The 20,019-nt window shown below is 41.4% G+C and overlaps 1 protein-coding gene across 1 annotated transcript in view; it reads right to left on the reverse strand.

Annotated features, from left to right (window-relative positions):
* LAMA4 (laminin subunit alpha 4) overlaps positions 1 to 20,019 on the reverse strand; it is a 158,121-nt gene that overhangs the window by 110,622 nt on the left and 27,480 nt on the right. The window contains exons 2-3 of the mRNA XM_073337097.1: positions 13,702 to 13,803; positions 1,959 to 2,083 (exon numbers count right to left, since the gene is read on the reverse strand). Of these exons, the coding sequence (XP_073193198.1) occupies positions 1,959 to 2,083; positions 13,702 to 13,803 (227 nt within the window). The remainder of the gene's footprint in view (positions 1 to 1,958; positions 2,084 to 13,701; positions 13,804 to 20,019) is intronic.

Genomic DNA, 20,019 nt, shown 5'->3' on the forward strand with positions numbered 1-20,019 from the left:
CTGGGGGCCAGCCCTATACTTCCATGTTCTCCCAGCACAACATTAATAATCTCTATTTTATGGTGCCACAGATAAAACATATGCAAAAGGATAAGGATGCTATCGTGTCCCACGAAAATCTGGATGTTGTTCAAGGAAACTGTGCTCTGCACCCTGAAATGGCTTTTGTGTGGCAAACAGCCATATGAAAAAAATTCAATTTCATTTATTGAACAAAGGAGCTGTCTGACTTTTCTGTTTCTACTTATGTGTTCTTGCTATTGTCCCGGTTAGCGACATGAATAAATAAAACAATTCCCATGTGAACTCATTCACCTGGATGGCCTTGCATAAATATAGTAAAATGTAGGTGCTCAGACAATTGTGAAGAAAAATTGGACATCCTTTCTCCTCACTCTCTTGGGCATTCTCTCTAATCCAGTCAGGGATATAGTTTTTTCAGTCATAGCTATTCTCCATCTTGCAGTCCTTATGTGCATATAGCTCTTTTGAAAGTCAGGAAGTGTTTTGTGGGACTGTGAGCTTTGGTCCAGCTGTGATTTTGAGCCTGTGCCTCTGAGCAGCTGAACAAAATGCAAATTTCTCACTTTCAGGCTGTGCTAAAGAGCAGTCCTATAGCAACTGTAAGAAGTAACATGAAATAAAGGGAAAGAAATTCAGTGTAGAAAAGGACTAAAACCTGCTGGTTGAAAGTGGAATGGGAAACAAAGTGAAAGTAGCTGACTCACTAAAAAGGTTTTTGACCTACAGTGAAATATTTAGAGGTACATAATCCTGTCAGTGTAATGGAATATGCATAGATATCCATTCAGATGGAATACAGTGATAAGTAATTGAATGCTGATTTCTTCTGCTATGACATTGATGTGCTATTAAAGCTCTCTAACAGAAAGCCACATCTTCTGGTTAATTGGTATCTCTGAAACCACAGGGAATAATGACTGCTATAAATGTCCTCTTATTGGCCTGGACCTGTATTTTCTGTCAGGCTTCAGAAATTCATATACAAAAGCAGGCTATGCATTAGTAGAAATTAGAGTTACTGTCTGTCACTTGTACCACTTCTGAAGTTGGATGCATTAATTTAAATATCAGATTCTGTGCTTTCATTAACCAGGTCAAGCTACTGTTTGCTTGGGTCTGTGTCATGCTAGGGCAGTGGTGCCCAAACTTTTCCTGTCATGCCCCCCCTTACCAGTAATGGAATATGTCTGTGCCCCCTCCCACCATCACTGCTCAGATGGCTCAGTAGAGGAGCTGGAGTTGAAGGCAGAGCTGGGGCTGGGGCTGGGGCTGGGGCTGGGCTGGGAGTGGAGCGGAGCTGCATCTGGGGGTGGAGCTGGGCTGGGTGGTGCTCCCTCCCCAACCCCTGTACCATGCATCCCCCCAAATGTTCTTTGGCGCGCCCCACAGTTTGGGGACCACTGTGCTAGGGTTTTCCCCAATCAGTATCTGCTTTCCATATGTCATGGGGAATTTTACATATAAAGAGGTATGGCTTTAACTTTGAGCTTATTAAAAGTCAGCTCACCCCTGACAACCTTTCTCATTTAAAAGAGAAAGAGCCCAAAGTTGTCCAAATATTTCCTCCCATTTGTGCAATCAATGCAGCAATCAATGGGAGAGACTGAAAAAAATATTCATACCTTTTAAATAAAATTCCAGTTGCTGAGTTTAATGTTGGTAGCCTCTGATTATATACAGACTAGATGATCAAATGGTCCCTTCTGGCCTTAAACTCTATGACTCTAAATGTTATTTTCCATTTTTTCCTTTTCATTTTGTGATAAGTGTAAACAAGTGAAAATGTTCTTGGTTTTCTATGCTTGAAGGTGCATCAGTCTTTCTCTCACCCCCAGTCTAATAAGGTTTATTGTGCCTGGCTCTGAAAGAAGAATGCAGAACAGAAAGTATAAGGATCAGGACAAATAAAATAAAACAAAGTGTCTTTTACATACTTGGCAACTAATGGCAATGGGCAAGGGCAGGGCTGGCAGAACGTGGGCACTCCTCTGACGATGTCCCCAATGTAACCATCCAGACATTTTTCACAGTGCTTTCCAGTGGTGTTTCTCTGGCAGTCCTTCAATAAAGAAGAGTGACAAATGTTAAAGGAAGGTGCTACTTAATTCAAGCCTAGCAGAGATGACTTTAGTGAGTACTCTGCCAAGCAGAACAAGGACTGGTACCAGACCTGAACCCTTCAAGGTGCTGAGGGATTAAATGAAAAGAGTTTGTAAGTGGCAGCATAGTACAAATGAAGACATTTGGAACAATTCACTGGTCTGCCTGGGAGTGCTGACAAAGTGGCATACAGGATAAAGCTATCACTATAGGCATTCACATGTGCAGACTGCCTGAGCACAAACGCTGCATTATATATCATCAGAGATGTTGCTAGAATTTGCATGTAGTGGACAGGTCTGTCTAAGCTGAAGGCACTAGAAGGAATGCTGAACTTGCCTGGCACCAAAACAAAGGAAAATTTGCCCACTGGTGTATATACAGTATAAGATATAATTTCCAATACATTCCAGTACAGATGCCTGCTTGTTGAGAGAGAAAGGGGTTATTCTTTGGACTTGATGACTGAAAGTGAGTATCATGGAAAATTGCAGGTTATCGGTAATTAATAGGCTGGTGTTTTTTATTTTTTCCCTGAAATGAAATATGCCTGAATATTAACAGTTATTTACATATTTGGATTGATCCCTACACATTGCCCTTGAAAGATGTTCAGAACAGAGGAGGCAATAATTAGGAGACTGCCATATTCTTTCTTTCTAAGATATGAAAAAAATAGTTCATGAATTTCAAGATTATTTTTCTGGTGGCATTTCTATGGAATACAAAATAATGGAGCAAAAGCTCACTCATCTTCTCAAGAAGTGATTTCATCTCCATTGTGCAACATTTATAGGAAGTAATCTCACCCTGCACAATACACTATACCTCAGCCAGTGTAAGTTATGATGCATCAATTGAAATCAATACAATTTACAGTAGCTGAGGATTTACCCCAAAATATTTTATATTTTTAATTATAATACTATGCACTTGTATAATACTTTTATCAAAAGATCTCAAAGCACTCTACAAGCAATTTTAATCCGGCCCTGCCACACCCCTGTGAGGCAGGATAAGTATTATTATATTGCTAATTTTACAGATGGGCAAACTGAGGCACAGAAAGGTTACGTGAATTTCCTGTGACCACATTGCAAGGTAGTGAATGCCATAGAGACAACAACAGAATTAATGAATCCAGGCTCTGCGTTTTATGCTTTAACTACAAGATACCATTTCCACTTCAGGGTGGTACCCGGAAGTTATCATCAGAGTGTTTTCTTCCAGAGAAACATGCTCTACAGTTGAGTTATTTTAAAAAGGATACCCTAAAGAAGATGGGTGCACTTGTACCTAGTGATTTTTGTGATATGTGTGTTAAACGCTCCCAGATGAGAATTCTATGTACACCATTGTACACCATTGGTAGTGTTTTACATCCACGTTGCACTGACTTTATTCAGATGTAAATGACAATACAAAGTGCAAGGCAGTGAAGAATCAACTCCATGACATACACTGTATGGAAAAAACTACTTTGTGTGTTGGGTTAATGTAAAAGCTTTGTTCCTCTAGACAACAGTGTTCAAAGTTGGCACATGTGTTAAAATAAATTATCTTGGCTCCTCAGCATATTCTCCAGCAGATATTCAATCACATCACAAAATAACTGTGCAGTTAGGGACTGGCAATCTCTGGAATAACAGGGAAGTTGCAGGTCAGGTTTCAGGTGCATTAGCAGAGCTGCAAGAGGAAGCTTGTGCAGGGCCTGCCATGCAGTATGTTTGGATTTAGCCTAGCAATCAACACTGGCCTTTCACAAGCACCAAATTCAGGGTGGATGAGCTTATTCTATATAATTTTGAACCCACCCAATGCAGTAGATTTGAAAGGTCATCTTGAACTCATACTTTACCATACTCTTTGTCCAGGAGACTGTGAAAAGAGGAATGAAAGGACGGAAAATCTCTAATAAAAAAATAGTACCAGTATCTCAGATTAGACATTCTCAGCCGTGCTTTGTGTCAGATACAGTACAGTGAACCTTTACTTGTTGACATAAACTGATTATGAGGACACTGATGGGTCATTTTCATTTACCCATATCCAGATGTCACCAGCCTCTTCTGACAGCTAGAGAGAGGCCAACCACTTGTGTGAAAGTTACAAATACACTGCATATTTGGCTGACCATTTAGCCTGTCTTCCTTCCTTTGATCTTCAGGCAGATGCAGCTTCTGACAAGAGCAGTCCAGATAATTGTAGATTCTGGATGAATCCTGGGAGATGGTCTGAGTTAGTCACTGCATATGTTTTAGCCACAGTTAGCGATACGCAGCCCAACTATTCCAATGTGCAGCAATTATCACTATTTATTTGTGCAGAGCTATAATTCCACCATGGAGTTTTACAACAGGTAAATATGGTAAGAAAAAAACCAAACAACCCCACCAAAATGAATAACAAACGAACAGAACCCCTTCCCCGGCCAAATCCCAGTGCCACCACTTTTCCTGAAGATCTTATATCTAGTATATCAACAAGTGCAGTGCAGTGCATTTAGTGTTATAGAGTGGAATACTCTCCATAATTTTACAGGAGGGTTTTTCACAAGTTATGTTTGGAGAGAAGAGTAGGAGAGAGCTTGGTGTACATTAAATGGAAGGTTGTTGTAAGCATAAGGGATGGTGTGTAGGGGGAGAAGAGAAGCTTAGTCATACCAGAGGAAGCAGGAATGGGTATAAGAGGAAATGAGGCAACAGCTGAAATATGGGATGCAAGTGGAAGTTCTTAAGGCTAGTACAATTTAAAGAAGTAGTAGAATTTGGCAATATTCTCTGAATAAGTGTTTTTGATTGACTGGAGGAGAGGGATGAGAGAGTGGGAAATCAAAGTTTGTTCTCCAATCAAAGAGGAATAATGGCCTTGTGGTTAAGGCACCAGACTAGGAATCAGGACTAAATTCAATTCTTGGCTTTGCCACAGACTTCCTATTTTACTCTCAGCAAGACACTTAACCTCCCTCTGCCTCAATTGTCCATACATCAAACGGGTAGTGAGAGGATAAATTCATTGATGTTTTCCAGGTGCTCAGATGCTACAGTGATGAGCACAAAAAGAAAGCAGGGGACTCAGTGTTAATATTCATATCTGCAGTGTTCCTCTTCTACCGCAAGGGAGATTGTTAGCACACTCTCTCCCCTAATAAATCTATTAGTTGAGTGCTTGGGACATTTGAAGTCTGGCTCTACTCTGAAAAGTGACTATGTAAAAATAGCATTACCTTGTTCAACAAATCTGAACCCTTTTGTGTATTCAGGGTCATATTTTTTACTTGAGTGGCAAAAAAGACAGTCTTTGGCTTCTATAGCACTGCAGAGTCAATGCAGATCCTGTACGTCTTCAGCAGAATTGTTGACTAAGTTAAATCTGTGAAACCATTGAAGGGAAAGGTGACACTGGGGATCATAACTGATTCTCACAGCCCAAGCTACGTTTACAGTTAGAAAATACATCTTCTCTCTTTTAAACTGAGCACATCAGACAGAAAAATAGCTGTGAGGGCCAATAAACATGGAACTCCATGATGGAACTTTTATAAAGTCACTTTTCACAGTAGTAATGCACTTTAAGCATAGAGAAGAGCACTCCTGGTCCCAGTGCATACGCACACATGTCTTTGCATGCATACGGAGCTGTATCCAAGCACTGGTTGGGTCAAAAATTCTCCAGTGGCGTATTTGGTTACAACCCCTCAATCCCAACTTCTCTTTCAAATGAAGTTTTAAAAAAAAACGTTGAAACATGTCTATTGATATTGGTGTTTAATTTTTTTTTCATACAGAAGGAGCAAACAGATGGCTTTTGGTTTTGATTAAGAAAATAAATGTAAAACCAGAAAGAGAAAAGTAAATTTTCCATGAGACTCTTCTAGACAGTATACACTGAACTAAAAGCAAAATTGCTGCCTGTCTCTGCAGACAGATACCTGAGAGGCTTACATGTGCAGTTCATGGAATACAAAGGCTGAAAAGTTATACAGGTAAATGCACTGCTATTAAGTTTTTTAAAACACTGGTGTTAATTTTTTTTATAAATACTGTAATTTAAAATTCTAAGCCAAATGTTTTGCATTTTGCCACGTTAATACAATCTTCTGCTTTTACAAAACCAAAGTCAACCCAGTAGTGTCCCTTAAAGATTATGGGAAAAAAATATAATGGAAGCCATGGTTCTAAAGGCTTCTAAATGAAGAAACCCTCTACAGTATGTAATCATTCATGCACCATTTCATCAACAGCAAGTCAGATGACAAAGTGGCCTGAGTGTATTGTCCTATGTTAGAAAATCCCCTGATTTCAGTAGGAACAAGAGTATGTTATCAATAAAATTTGAAAGTTGCATCAAGCCACTAGGAATTCAGATAATGATGTCTCAATTTAAAATAGCATTTTCAACAGAGTGTAATAGGAATAATTTTGCTTGCTAAGAGACAGCCTGGTAGCAATTATGAACACAGATAAATGGCATGTAAACAAATAAATAACATGGCTGCACTGAGGAAAGGGCTATGCATTTCTGTATATTCTTTAGATTTACTGATTCAACTATAGAGATGGGCTTGAGCTGCAATGTTTGGATCCAGATCTAAACTTCCCCAAGATTTTGATGTGTTTGTGTCCACCTACAATGAAGATAGAGAATATTGCCAGCCCCAAGCATTCAAAAAACAGGGGTTCAGGTCCAAAGTGTCATGAGAGTGGCTTAAAAATTGTGAGACTTAATTAACAGGAAGCATTACTGTGGCCAACCACAGATATGCTATTGCTCCTTCACAGTGAAGAGTAGACTCTCTGTGGGCCTCATGTTTGAGAACTGCATTCCTGTGCCTCTGCATAAGGCGGAAAAAAGTGACCCACACAAAGATCTGAGTGTGTGATGATCCTTCCTCCCATATCAGATGAAGGACCATGTCTCCCTGGTTTATTCCTGCAATCAAAAGAGCCATAGCTAGTCCTCCAAGGCCTCTCATAGATATTTATTACCTTTGTCTCCCTCATTGTTGGACAGATGAAATACATCTGTGCAGAAGGAAAAAGATCAGTTGTAAGATGCAAGGCTATTCTTTAAACCAGAAGTATCTATTAAGCTGCTGTGCCAACTCCCTGTTGCTTTCCTTTATTACTTGATGGATGGATGGAGATCTATTGGCTACTCTCCAGATCTGCCTTGGCTATCATGTGGAACGTATTATCCTCAAAGGCAGAGCTGCCAAATCCCTTCCAACCTTTCCAGTCAGCTGTATACCCAAACTCTTAAACATACAGATCATTCAAACGACAACATGCTCTATTGTTAAAGAATCCATAAGAGGGACAAATGGATCTTAGTAACTCTAGCTTCCCATCCCGTGATCCTTTTGTTTTTCTAGTTCCTCTAAATGCTTTCTGCCCAAATCACTAGACACCTCAAATGCATGTGGATCAAATGTACAGCACCTAGAAAAACAAAGCATTGTAATATTTCTAGCAACAAATCAACACCCCAACAAAGCTTTATCTCCAGACGCTGCTCTTTTTGTACCACGTAGCCTAATATGATCTCTGTGTAAGGAGCTAATCCTAGACTAATGTTTACTCTCCATTACTAAATATATCCTCAGAAAGGTCACTGGCAAGTCACTTCAAAAACACCTTTGCTCCACACAGCCCTGCTTGCCACTTCTTAATTCTCCCACCACTGCACTGCTCTGCTGAAGTCATTGTCAAACTGCTCTACAGGCAGTACTGGCTGGCCTCCTCTCTCCAGTGTTGCACTACTGTGTTTCAGCATTGTGGTAGAAGCCTGGTTTGTTGAGCAGGGGCTATGAGTTGCCCCACAAAGTCCACTCGCATACTAAACCAAGAGCAAATTGCTTCTGACAAGCTGCAGGTTGACTGCTTCTGTTATATTTGCTACTCAGAAAATTTCAGAGCAGATGACCTTCCATAACCATCATAAATTCATGATCAAATATAAAGGAATTTGAAGAATGGAAAGGATTATTTCATTTCACTATCTGCTTTTGCAAATTCCAGTCTCAGTTTACAATGGAGGAGTTTCTTATGACTAGGTCAGCTCCCGGTTGAAGGGTGCTAGTGAAAGAGAGATTCACTCCCCCAAATCCCATGCAATTTAGTCTGCAATAAAGCCCAATTGCTTGAGCTTTATTCTGGTGAAATAAGTTTCACTCTGTCTGCAGCTGCACCGTGTCCCACCATTGTCAGCTACTGTAAATTCATACATGTAGCAACTGATATGTACATGTAAACCAAAACAAAGGTACAAAGCACTGCTGTAAACTGGTTTCCTCTCTCAGTCAGAACCAAGGAGGTCACAAACAAGAAGCCTTTGACATTTGTTGAGGGCAATATCCTAAGGTCAGCACTGAGAGTTGGTGTCTCGTATTGTGTAGACGCATTACCAATGCGTGTGACACAGCTGACAAATGACTTTTTTGAGATGAAGCATTATTGTGATATCTATACTGCCATATATCATAAATGCAGCTTAGACTATGCTGACTGCTTTCTTTTCTTGGGTGTGTTTCTATATTAGAAATAGATTGAGCAACTGTCCAGTTTTAATTAAAGGATCAAATGATTGATCTATGCACCAATTTCACAGTAACATATATAAAAGCAATGCTATAAGCAATTATACCTTGTCCTTGAATACCTAATGAGTTTGCTGATTTATTGACTGTGTACATTCAGTTCACTTTTAGAAACTCCACAGGACTGATTCATAATTTATAAATAAGGTTGAAGGAGATTTAAAAATAGAACCTTAAAATAACATTGTCATGTTTATAGAAATTAAAAATCTGAACACTGCATTTTGGGGCATCATTAATAAGGTTTTAATTTTAGTTGATTTCAAATTCAGAGCTGAAGTCAATACAAATTCCATTTGGTTTCTATGCACCAGAGGCCACTATCAACAAATTGATTTTTGGGATTTGCATGGTATGGAACTCTTAAAGCATTTTTATTGAACTTGATTCTTATAATTCATCCTTTTCTGTGCAGCTTTTTTGGTTTTCATTTTCACAATAGCCCAGACTATTTATTCAGTTTTTGTACATTAGTTATTATCTCCTAGAAGACAAATAATTATGTTCTGAGATGATGTAGTAACACTTGTAGCTACATGACAAGATCATTTCCAGGTTGTCTTTCACCATTTGAAGCACAAACCCCCCAAACTTTTTTTTTACAATTATTTGAAGAATTCTTTTTTGGGAGTTGACTTGACAAATGTAAAAACTTTTTGCTACTTTGCTGGATTTTAGTTACATTTCAGACATTTATCTGGGTAAACTTAGTCACATCAGTGACTCATTGTGATTGTACTGTGTTTTTAGAATCCATAATTAATAAAACTTAAAAACACCCTCCTGCTATCACCTCTTTGAAACAGGAAGCTAGCTGGAGCAATAGCTCCCTTACCTGGTTATAAATGGGTGAACAAGAACAATAATACAGTAAGCTATTTGGATGCAGAGGGCCCTGATTCTGCAAACTGTTACTACCAGGTGTGATGCTTACTAACCTGAGTAGCAGTGGAGTAATTTGCCTACCAACTTGTGAGGAACGAAAACTTGAACACACAATACCATGTGAACCAGCCGCTATGAGGCTCCCAGTGGTGGAAATTCCCTCTTCCTGCATAGTCTTTGTCCAGATTCCTTCCTGTGTTGCTTCAGGTTTGACAGCAGCTGTCACGAGCAGGTGCTTTTAGGGCCTCGTCCATTATTTAATGGGCATTGGACCGGGCTCTTCATCTCCAAGTTTCCTCGCTCCCATTAACTTCCTCTGTTTTTTCCTCTCACTGTCTCTTCCTCTCTGACCCCATATCCATTCATTCTCTCCTTCTTCTTGAAACACTCTCACTTCTCTCCTTCTCCTCGACCCCACCACTCTCTTCCCTCCCTTTCCTTTTCTTCTCCCACTGTAAGTCTACCAGCCTCCCCTAACTCTCCCCTTCAAACTCCACAGCCTCACAAGTGTCAATATCCCAACAGCCCCTCAGGCCATCTCTTGTCCTGCTCCATGTTCTCCCTCCCCATAAACTCTTGTATGCTCCCTTTTTATCAAATCCCTTTCCTCTCCCATTTGCTCCTCTTTTTCGCCTAAACTTTCCCATTCTCCGCCTTTCCCCAAGGTCTGCTGGCTGAGCTGTACTGAAAGATTTGTGAAATCCTTCAAGTGTTAGCGCCTCGTATTTTTCTCTAGCAGCTGCTCAGTTCCAGTGAGTCTAGTTGTCCCATTGGTTAAATAACACACGTGGGCCATAGACGTGTTCCCAGATTACTCTCTGCAGCATGTCAACCACTTTACCTGTTTCTTTTCTACCCTCTGCATCTGCTATGCTTTTCACAAAGAACAGCAAACAATAAAGCCATTTAATGCCTCAAGGCTTTTGTATTGTTTGCTAATTGATATATACTCACCTTCCTTTCCAAAACCTGTTGCATTGAGGATGCTTGATGATTGGTCACATACAGGAAAATACAGTTGCTAAGATCTCCCTTTTAGTTTTGAGACTTTTATCACCAGTTTCCTCTTGTGTTAATCCCAATGTTTAAAAGTCACATGCATGGAGGGTATGAGTACCTGTGTATACATATATATGGCAATTTCAGGAATATTTTTCATTTAATTTATATTAAAATACTAAAACAATCAATGTTAAGTAGAACCAGGGCTGGTGAGTCATTCCAATCCTGAACATACAACTGAGGCCAAAGACAGAATAAGTTATCCTACCTAGGCAGTGATGAGCTGCCAAATCTTAACAATGGGTTCCCTCCTCACCCCACGAGGGGCTTGTTGCCCACCCCCGCCCCCTAGGACTCCTGCCCCATCCAACCCCCCCACGTTCCTTGACGCCCCCCCCAACCCCCAGTACCCCTGTCCTGTCCCCTGACTGCCCCCAGAACTGGGAAGGAGGGTCTCATGGGCCACTGTAATAGGTGCCAACCCCACCCTGAAGAGCCAGAGGCTCCTGCCAGGGGGAGAGGTGGGGAGTCCCGGCAGTGCTTACCTGGGGCAGCTCCCAGGAAGCATCCGGCAGGTCCCTCTGGCTCCTAGGGGAAGGGGAGCGTAGCTGGGGGGAGCAAGAGGAGTGGCCGCCTTAGGCACCGACTCCCTGGGTGCTCCGGGGCTGGAGCACCCACGGGGAAAATTTAGTGGGTTCAGAGCACCCACAGGCAGCTCCCTGTTCCGCGCCCAGGCCCAGCTCACCTCCGCACCTCCTCCTGAACGCACCGCCCCCCTCTGCTTCTCCGCCCCCTCCCTTGGCTTCCCGTGAATCAGCTGTTCGGCAGGAAGCCGGGGAGGGCTGAGAAGCAGGCGGTGGCTTCCCGCTCAGGCCGAGAGTGGCTGAGGTGAGCTGGGGCGGGGAGAGGTTCCCTTGCGCCCCCCTCCCCGGCTTACCTGCTGCGGCACGGGAGGCCCTCCTCGCTCCCCCCCACCCCAGCTCACCTCCGCATCCCTGGGCCTGAGCGGGAAGCCGCGGCCTGCTTCTCAGCCTGCCCCAGCTTCCCACGCGAACAGCTGATTTGCGGGAAGCCTGGGGTGGGGGGGCGGAGAAGCAGAGCAGGGCGGCTCATTCAGGGGAGGAGGCGGAGGCAGAGCAGAGGTGAGCTGGGGCCGGGGGTGGGGTGAGGAGCTGCCGGTGGTTGCTCTGCACCCACCAAATTTTCCCCTTGGGTGCTCCAGGGCTGGAGCACCCATAGAGTCGGTGCCTAAGGCGCCACTCTTGGCCACTTAAATTTAGAAGCCCTTTTAGAACCGGTTTTCCCCGTTGGAACAACCGGCTCTAAAAGGGTTTCTAAATTTAATAACTGGTTCTAGCGAACAGGTGCGAACTGGCTCCAGCTCACCACTGTACCTAGGTACTGAACATGCTGTAAAGATCCTCTTCCCACTAGCTTATTAATGGTAAGAAACACGTCCTCTTGAATGTCACAGTATATAACTGTAAAACCTGCCAACTTGATAAAAGCTACATTTATATACAGTAGCATCTTTTACTAGTGGATTTCAAAGCACTTTCCAAATATAAATTAAGACTGACAACACCCAGCAAAGTAAGTTGGTATTATTTCCCATTTTGCAGAGAGATACATTGAGGCACAGAGGGGTTAAGTCAGTGGTTCTCAAAGCTGGTCTGCCGCTTTTTCAGGGAAAGCCCCTGCTGGGCCGGACCGGTTTGTTTACCTGCCGCGTCCAAAGGTTCAGGCGATTGCGGCTCCCACTGACTGCGGTTCGCCACTCCAGGCCAACTGGGGCTGCGGGAAGGGCGGCCAGCACGTCCCTTGGCCCGCGCCGCTTCCCGCAGTCCCCATTGGCCTGGAGCGGTGAACCACGGCCAGTGGGAGCCACAATCGGCTGAACCTGCGGACACTGCAGGTAAACAAACCGGTCCAGGGCACAAGGGGCTTTCCCTGAACAAGTGGCAGACCGGCTTTGAGAACCACTGGGTAAAGTGACTTGCCAAAAGTAGCAGAGTAAGTCAGTGGCAGAGCCAGGAATAAAACCCAGAAATCCTGATTTACAAGCCCCTACATTAACTCGTAGATGTTTGCGATATTGTTTAAATACAGTACAATATAAAATCTTCCCCCGTTCTGTTAGTATTTGGTAGTTTTACTGTTTTAACTTCCTATAATATTTACTGCTTTGATTGTCTATTATACTGATGGTAGTTTTGCTGCTTTGGCTTTTGTTCCCTAAAGTGATACACTACTAATACTAACCCCAGTATTCCATATTAGCCAATGAGTGAGACAGAGCATATGGCAGGCTATAGTGTTACACTGGAATTCAAGCACGTTCTTTCCTCAGTGTATTATTTCAAGCTCCTACCATCGTTAGTCAGCAGCAGAAAGCTAGCTGCTGTGAATTATGAGGTAGAGCTGCTATAGACAACACATATACATACACACTTGGAGGTCATATACAACCATAAGCTGTTTGTATGATATAAAACACAGTACAGTGAAAGGGAGAGTTGAAATGAGCTTACGTTGATATGCTTTTCGCAAGATGGATCCCAAAGTCCTTTTTGTGTTGATAAACTGATTAAAATTCTCTCTCTAGGAATCACTTTATCTTTGAGATGAAATGTGGCAACTCTTTAGTGGCTCATCCAAATGCTTCAAACCTCAGAGATAATTTGGGTTGGCAGAATGTAAGTACCTTCACTGAAATTTGGTCAGATCATTGTAGTTAATGATCCTAGCACCTGGATATCTTTAATGATGACAAGTGATGATGACCTTTTAAATGTAATTCAGAAGAAAGCACCTCTGGTAATGTAGTATAATACTATGCTGGTGTATTGGGATCCAGGATTATTGATGATACAAGAGTCTCAGATTTTGATTTACCAATACCACAACCTGCAGTAGCTTGGGTTTTCCTCCAATGTATTTCATTCAGGTGGTGACTTATCCAAGATCAAGAGAGGAGACTCTGCTAAGGTTTTATCTAGTCAATCAAAATATAATTCATGTTTATGATTAAATGGAAGGCATCCATGAAATGGGGGACAGCAGAGTGGGTGGGGATGGCACATAAGACTTACCACACAGATTCCAGATCCATCGAGGCACTTGTTTGCATTACCATTACAGTTACAATGCGAACAATCTCCTGAAGCAGTTTGATAAAATCCTTCTTGGCATTTCTGCAATGAAAAAAATCAAAATGAAATATTTTCTACATATATGCATTTTAAGGTCGGGTTTGGCTAATATTCAGAGACAGGCAAGTATTGCATCAGTCTGGTTTCCTCAGAGAACATGACATAACCCCATCAGAATAGACACCACACACTCTGCTGAACTCAGGTAGGGTTTTACCTCCTTCTCCTTTAGTCTTTCTTTCTTGTCCTCTCCTCATTAAAATGACAACATCCATTCCTCTTTCCCCAGATGGCTATGTGATGAGAAACTTGTAGATTCTTATGGTAAATGTGAGGTGCAAATGGAGAAGATAAGCTGACAGAAAATTATTGACTCTAAGGCTTTATAAAGATAGGTGTTTTTGAGGAATATTTTGAAGGAGAGGAGGTATCTCATTTCACACATACAGGACCTGATCCAAAAGTCTACTGAAGTCAATGGAAATCTTTCCATTGGCTTCATTAGGGTTTGGATCAGGCCTATAGAGAAGACAGAAATATACCTATGAAGATTAACATTCCTCTGAACAAGAGCTAGCTGACAATCACGGAGTGTGGTTTGTATGGTATTCATCTACTCACTCCAATATCTATTGATGGGGATGACAGCATGCCAAAGCTATACTATATTGTCATTCCAGAAAGTAATTCCTGAAACGACAGCACAGTTCTGGATGTGCCATATAGAGATTCTATGTTTAAGTCAAAAGAGATGTGAAGAAATTAGATGTGCTTTTGTACAGTTTGTATGCTGACTTTCCTGTAAACCCTTGAACGTGTGACCATAACTGGGATACACCTATATTTATTTTGATCAGTATGTTTACTGAAATTGGACATTAATACATGTAACATAATTTCATAGAAAAGAAATAGTCTAGTATAGCAACATGTTTTAAATATTAATTATAGCAATAAAATAAGATAATCAGTAAAATAAATACTAATGCTAATAACAAAAAACTCTAAAATGATATAAATAAGATTACAGAGTGCACAAGGGCTTAGAGAGGGGCGGTCACAATAGAAAGATGAAGTGAGCTGGAGCCCACGAAAGCTTATGCTCAAATAAATTTGTTAGTCTCTAAGGTGCCACAAGTTCTCCTTTTCTTTTAAGCTTGACTCAGGTCTGAGGCTTCAGTAGGGACCCCAATAATCCTTGTGGCAAAGAGTCTCTCTGCATCATTTGTGTGTGGTGTTATGGCCATTGGGGTTGTGTGACTGTGGATCCTGTGGCCCTTCCCCTTGCCTACCTCCAACAATGTCCTAGGTGGGACTGTTGTGAAGACCTATTCCCTCACTGGTGTGTAGTGGATGCAGGGGCCCCCAGAGCCCCTATAACATTTCCCTCATGGGTCTTAAAGGGTCTAGTGCTGGCTTTCTGTTAGCTGAAAGCTGTGCTACATACCACATATACTTGCATATAAACAGGAATAGGATATTTGGCCTAAATGTAAAGGAATTTTTCAGAGAGTCACTTATATAAGGATATGTAAAAGACCTTCTCTTCCCCAACCTGAAGGATTGGTGTAAATATGGTAGTTTAGATGTACTGGCATCTCTCGGGAATGACAAATCCTCTTTTTCCATCTGAGGGTTGGATGGACCTGAAGGACTTGCTGATTTGCCTACAATTCTTGCCTGTGTCCTGGACTTAGGCTGTGGTGGCATCATCGGTGCGGCAGTGCTTTTCTCCTGTTCTCTTATGTAGCAGTGTACTCCCAGAACAGGATTTCATGCCTGTACAAAAGCCTACATGGCTTATGTGTAGGTCAATTACACTTTTAATTTACAGATAATATACCAATATTTATGGTAAACATAGTTAATCGTAAAATGTCCAGATCTTCAAAACCCATAAATCTGCTATTTGCTTAAAAAGACAAATGCATATAAATAGCTCATCTGTGACGCTGAACCTCTTTACTTGATTATGGCTGAGCAGACCTATTAGCTGCTTGTGGTCCCTTTGTTAAGAGAGACTGAAGGAAGAAGACTCAACAATATTCACTAGCCATTCAGGGATAGGATATATTAACAGTTGAGTATGGTGGAAAGGAAGATTATTAATAAAATTCCTCTGAATATATTTTATTCTTCCATTGTTTGGTTAGATTTAGAGGGTCTATCCTTGAGGTGATTTTCATAGTTGGGTGTGTGCCCAATTTTCCATGAAGATATCATGGGGTTGGCTCTCTGCTGACTTGCAACTTCTGTACGTCATTTATGATTTAGTTCCTCAATGATTTAGTTAATGGCATAGAGAGCACACTTATAAAGTTTGCGGATGATACCACACTCGGAGGGGTTGCAAGTGCTTTGAAGGATAGGATTAAAATTCAAAATGACCTGGACAAACTGGAGAAATGATCTGAAGTAAATATGATGAAATTTTAAAAAAAGGACAAATGTAAAGTACTCCACTTAGGAAGGAACAATCAGTTGCACACATACAAAATGGGAAATGACTGCCTAAGAAAGTACTGCGGAAAGGGATCTGGGGGTCATAGTGGATCATAACTTAAATATGAGTCAACAGTGTAAGACTGTTGCAAAAAAAAGCAAACATCCTTCTGGGATGTATTAGCACGAGCGTTGTAAACAAGATACAAGAAGTAATCCTTTTGCTACTCCATGCTGACATGCCTCAGCTGGAGTATTGTGTCCAGTTCTGGGCGCCACATTTCAGGAAAGATGTGGACAAGGAGGAGAAAGTCCAGAGAAGAGCAACAAAAATGATTCAAGGTCTAGAAAACATGGCCTATGAGGGAAGATTGAAAAAAATTGGATTTGTTTAGTCTGGAGAAGAGAAGACGGGAGTGGGGATGGCGGGGGGGGGAGGGAATATGGTAACAGTTTTCAAGTACATGTTGTGAAGGCCAAGAATATAACAGGGTTCAAAAAAGAACTAGATAAATTCATAGAGGATAGGCCCATCAATGGCTATAGCCAGGATGGACAGGGACAGTGTCGCTAGCCTCTGTTTGTCAGAAGCTGGGAATGGGCGACGGATCACTTGATGATTACCTGTTCTGTTCATTTCATCTGGGGCACCTGGCATTGGCCACTGTCAGAAGACAGGATACTATGCTCAATGGACCTTTGGTCTGACACAGTATGGCCGTTCTTTTGTTCTTGTGTTCTTAAAAGTTTGTTACAAGGAGGAGGGAGAAAAATTGTTCTCTTTAACCTCTGAGGATAGGACAAGAAGCAATGGGCTAAAATTGCAGCAAGGGCAGCTTAGATTGGACAACAGGAAAAATTTCCTATCAGGGTGATTAAGTACTGGAATAAATTGCCTGTCAGGGATGGTCTAGATAAAACTTAGTCCTGCCATGAGTGCAGGGGACTGGACTAGAAGACTTGTCAAGATCCCTTCCAGTCCTATGAGTCTATGATTCTATGATTTTCCTCTTGTAAAGTGGTTATAAATTGCTAACAAGTCAGAATGGCAGCATTTCACACCCACTTTGCACTGGTAGAAATGACTACTAGACTTGCTTTTCATAGTTCTCTCTTATTTTCCTGAGTTGCTCTGAAATAGGGATCATCTTCTGTTCCTACCTGTGCCTTACTTTCCATTGTCCTACCCATTGCTCCTCATGTCCATTCCCTAAGATGGTTCTCCTTGCCATTACATTAAATGTTCTCGTAGATAGTAAGAGACAGCAAGAGAACTGCCCTTGTCTTCTATTCCCCTCTCAAGGATACTGGATGAAGTCTTTTATTCTACCAAACTAGCTGCTTATTTTAAATTATAATGGTATCTGACATGATATTGGCAATAGGAAGGCGAGATTTAGACCTGAAACATTAGCTTAGCCCTACCCCAAAGTTCTGGAGCTGGTTCTTTGGCAGAGGTGAACATAAATGGAAAACTTAGCTGCCTTTACAGTTTTTATACACATTGTTAATTTAATTTGCTTTTGGAAATATTTGTTCTCTGTAATAGCTACTGAGGAGGAAAATCCTTCATACTATGGCTACATAGGGGTATCATAAATACTAGACATTTGTATTGCTTCTTTCAGCAGATGAAACCTGACATGGAATTGCAGAATTGGCTCACGATAGACTAAGAATTTCAGCTGGATGATTGAACCACACACCATGGAAAGCAGACAATTAGTTTCCAAATTGAAAACAGATTCTTATTACAAAGTCTTTCTTGGCAGTAGTTCTCTCCTCCCACATAGATATAAGGCATGTTCTGTTCTCTAGTGTCATTCAGCTGGTGGGAGGTCTTAACTGATAAATTAGTGTCTGTCTGTGATAAGAACTTGAGGGCAGTCCAGACCAGTAAGAGGTTGTGTCACCACTTGCCCTGCAACCCTGGATGCCTCACAGTGCTTTACTGCATTAGCTCCCAGCCTGGGATGCTCAGAACCAGCCTACAAGCATGCAGGTCACACTCTGAGCATCTGTGTACTAAACAGCTCTGGTTCAGCAGTTTTGATCCCAGCAGCCTGTCTACAGGCCCACAGTGGCTTCCACCAGCCTTGGTTACAACGAGCAAAGTGACTCCAACAGACTCCGAGTCCTGAATTTCCCCCAAACCATGTCCTCTGCAATGTTCAGCCCTCTCCTGGACAGTTCAGAGAAATAATATGGTTAATTTGTTCCTTTAAGACACAGAAGCACATAACAGCTTGTTAACTTAACTGGGGTAAATACACCGTTTCATTAAACACAGCACTGAGTTGGTTTATAGTAAAAATAAAACAAATTTATGAAACAATAGGACATAGATTAAGTGATGCTAAGTAAAAGGAATAAAGTTAGAAAAGGTTACAAGCAAATAAAAATGAAAACACATCTAAATGTCTAAACCTTAATCCAGCAAATAAAAGTACTTTGTTTAAGATGTTTTGTCACCTATATTCAGTTCCCAGAGATGCTGATCCCCCCGGACTGGTGGATCCATCTTTTTCAGTTTGCAAGAGTTCTATTGCCTTGTGTCCGTTTAGTGATCAATGCCCAAAGATGGCGAGTGTTTGTTTATATCTTCCACAGTTCAATGACTTTGTTTTAAGAGGCAGGATGACCTCATGCTGTTCTTCCCTTCCTGAGGGCTTCCCACCCCCCTGTATGTAAATGGGGCTTCCATTGTTTTAATTCCAGTGTGCTTAATTTACATAGGAGACAGGTAAATGGTTGTCTTCTCTCCTGTCTGAAAGGGAATCTTTCTCCCTGTTTGGCCACAGACTTTAAAACATAATATCATTAAGTATGCATACTTCCTCATAGTGTTAATACATACATTTCACAATGATATTAATCACTGGCATGTCATTAGCTTTCAGAAAAGACCTCTCTGTGCCCTGTTATTACACAGTAATATTGTATACAATCAGTTGATTCAATTGCTTATCACTTGTGGTTTAGACCCCCTGTCTTTATAGACAAGCAAACCTTTGAAATAGATTCTTCTGAGAGCTACCTGTCAATCAAAGTAAAGTTTATTGAAGCTGTGAGGAAGAAGACATGTGTTTGGTTGTGAAGGAAGTTCCATGCTCTTTCTTCTCCCAGTTATTGGCTGAATAGCTTTGTTTACCTAATATGTGAAAATGGACCTTCATTATCTTCACCTGAAGATTGGGCTGGTCAGAGAATCAACACAATTCTTTGTTTAAGACAGACTTGTTTAACAACCTCCCCTGACGTGCCTTATTGAAACACACTTTAGTCATAATTCAAGCATATATCCATAACTCTTAATACCTCCCACATACATACATCACACAACAATATTACTGATAAGTGAGTTATTAGTTTTCAAATGATGTCTCACAAAGCATATTCTGTACAAAGATTACTACAATAGTGTGCAGGGTCTGAATAAAGGGGTGCTTAGTGTCACACTGTCCAATAGCTTTCTTGCTCTTGTGGTATGCAGAATCATTGTTAGGATATAATGATGACCATGCACATTGCTGAAGTGTGTATAAAATTGAGAAAAGGAGACCTACAAGCTATTTACAACTCTCCAACAACGTTAATCACCTTTACACTTATGTTAAGCACATCTGTTGTGTCTCTGCACACCATGCTGTAAACAACTACCCTACAATATTGTAACAAATACCCAGCCCCCTAAATTGTCACTCTGCTGCAGTGCACACCCTGGTCACTCAGAAATGTGCAGCTGCAGAGATGATAGAACCAAACTTCTCCCATTCCAAAAGTATAGTCACCTTCCATTTAAACTAAAGGGAACTC

Source organism: Lepidochelys kempii, chromosome 3, assembly GCF_965140265.1.
Source record: "Lepidochelys kempii isolate rLepKem1 chromosome 3, rLepKem1.hap2, whole genome shotgun sequence".
NCBI classification, from domain to species: Eukaryota; Metazoa; Chordata; order Testudines; family Cheloniidae; genus Lepidochelys; species Lepidochelys kempii.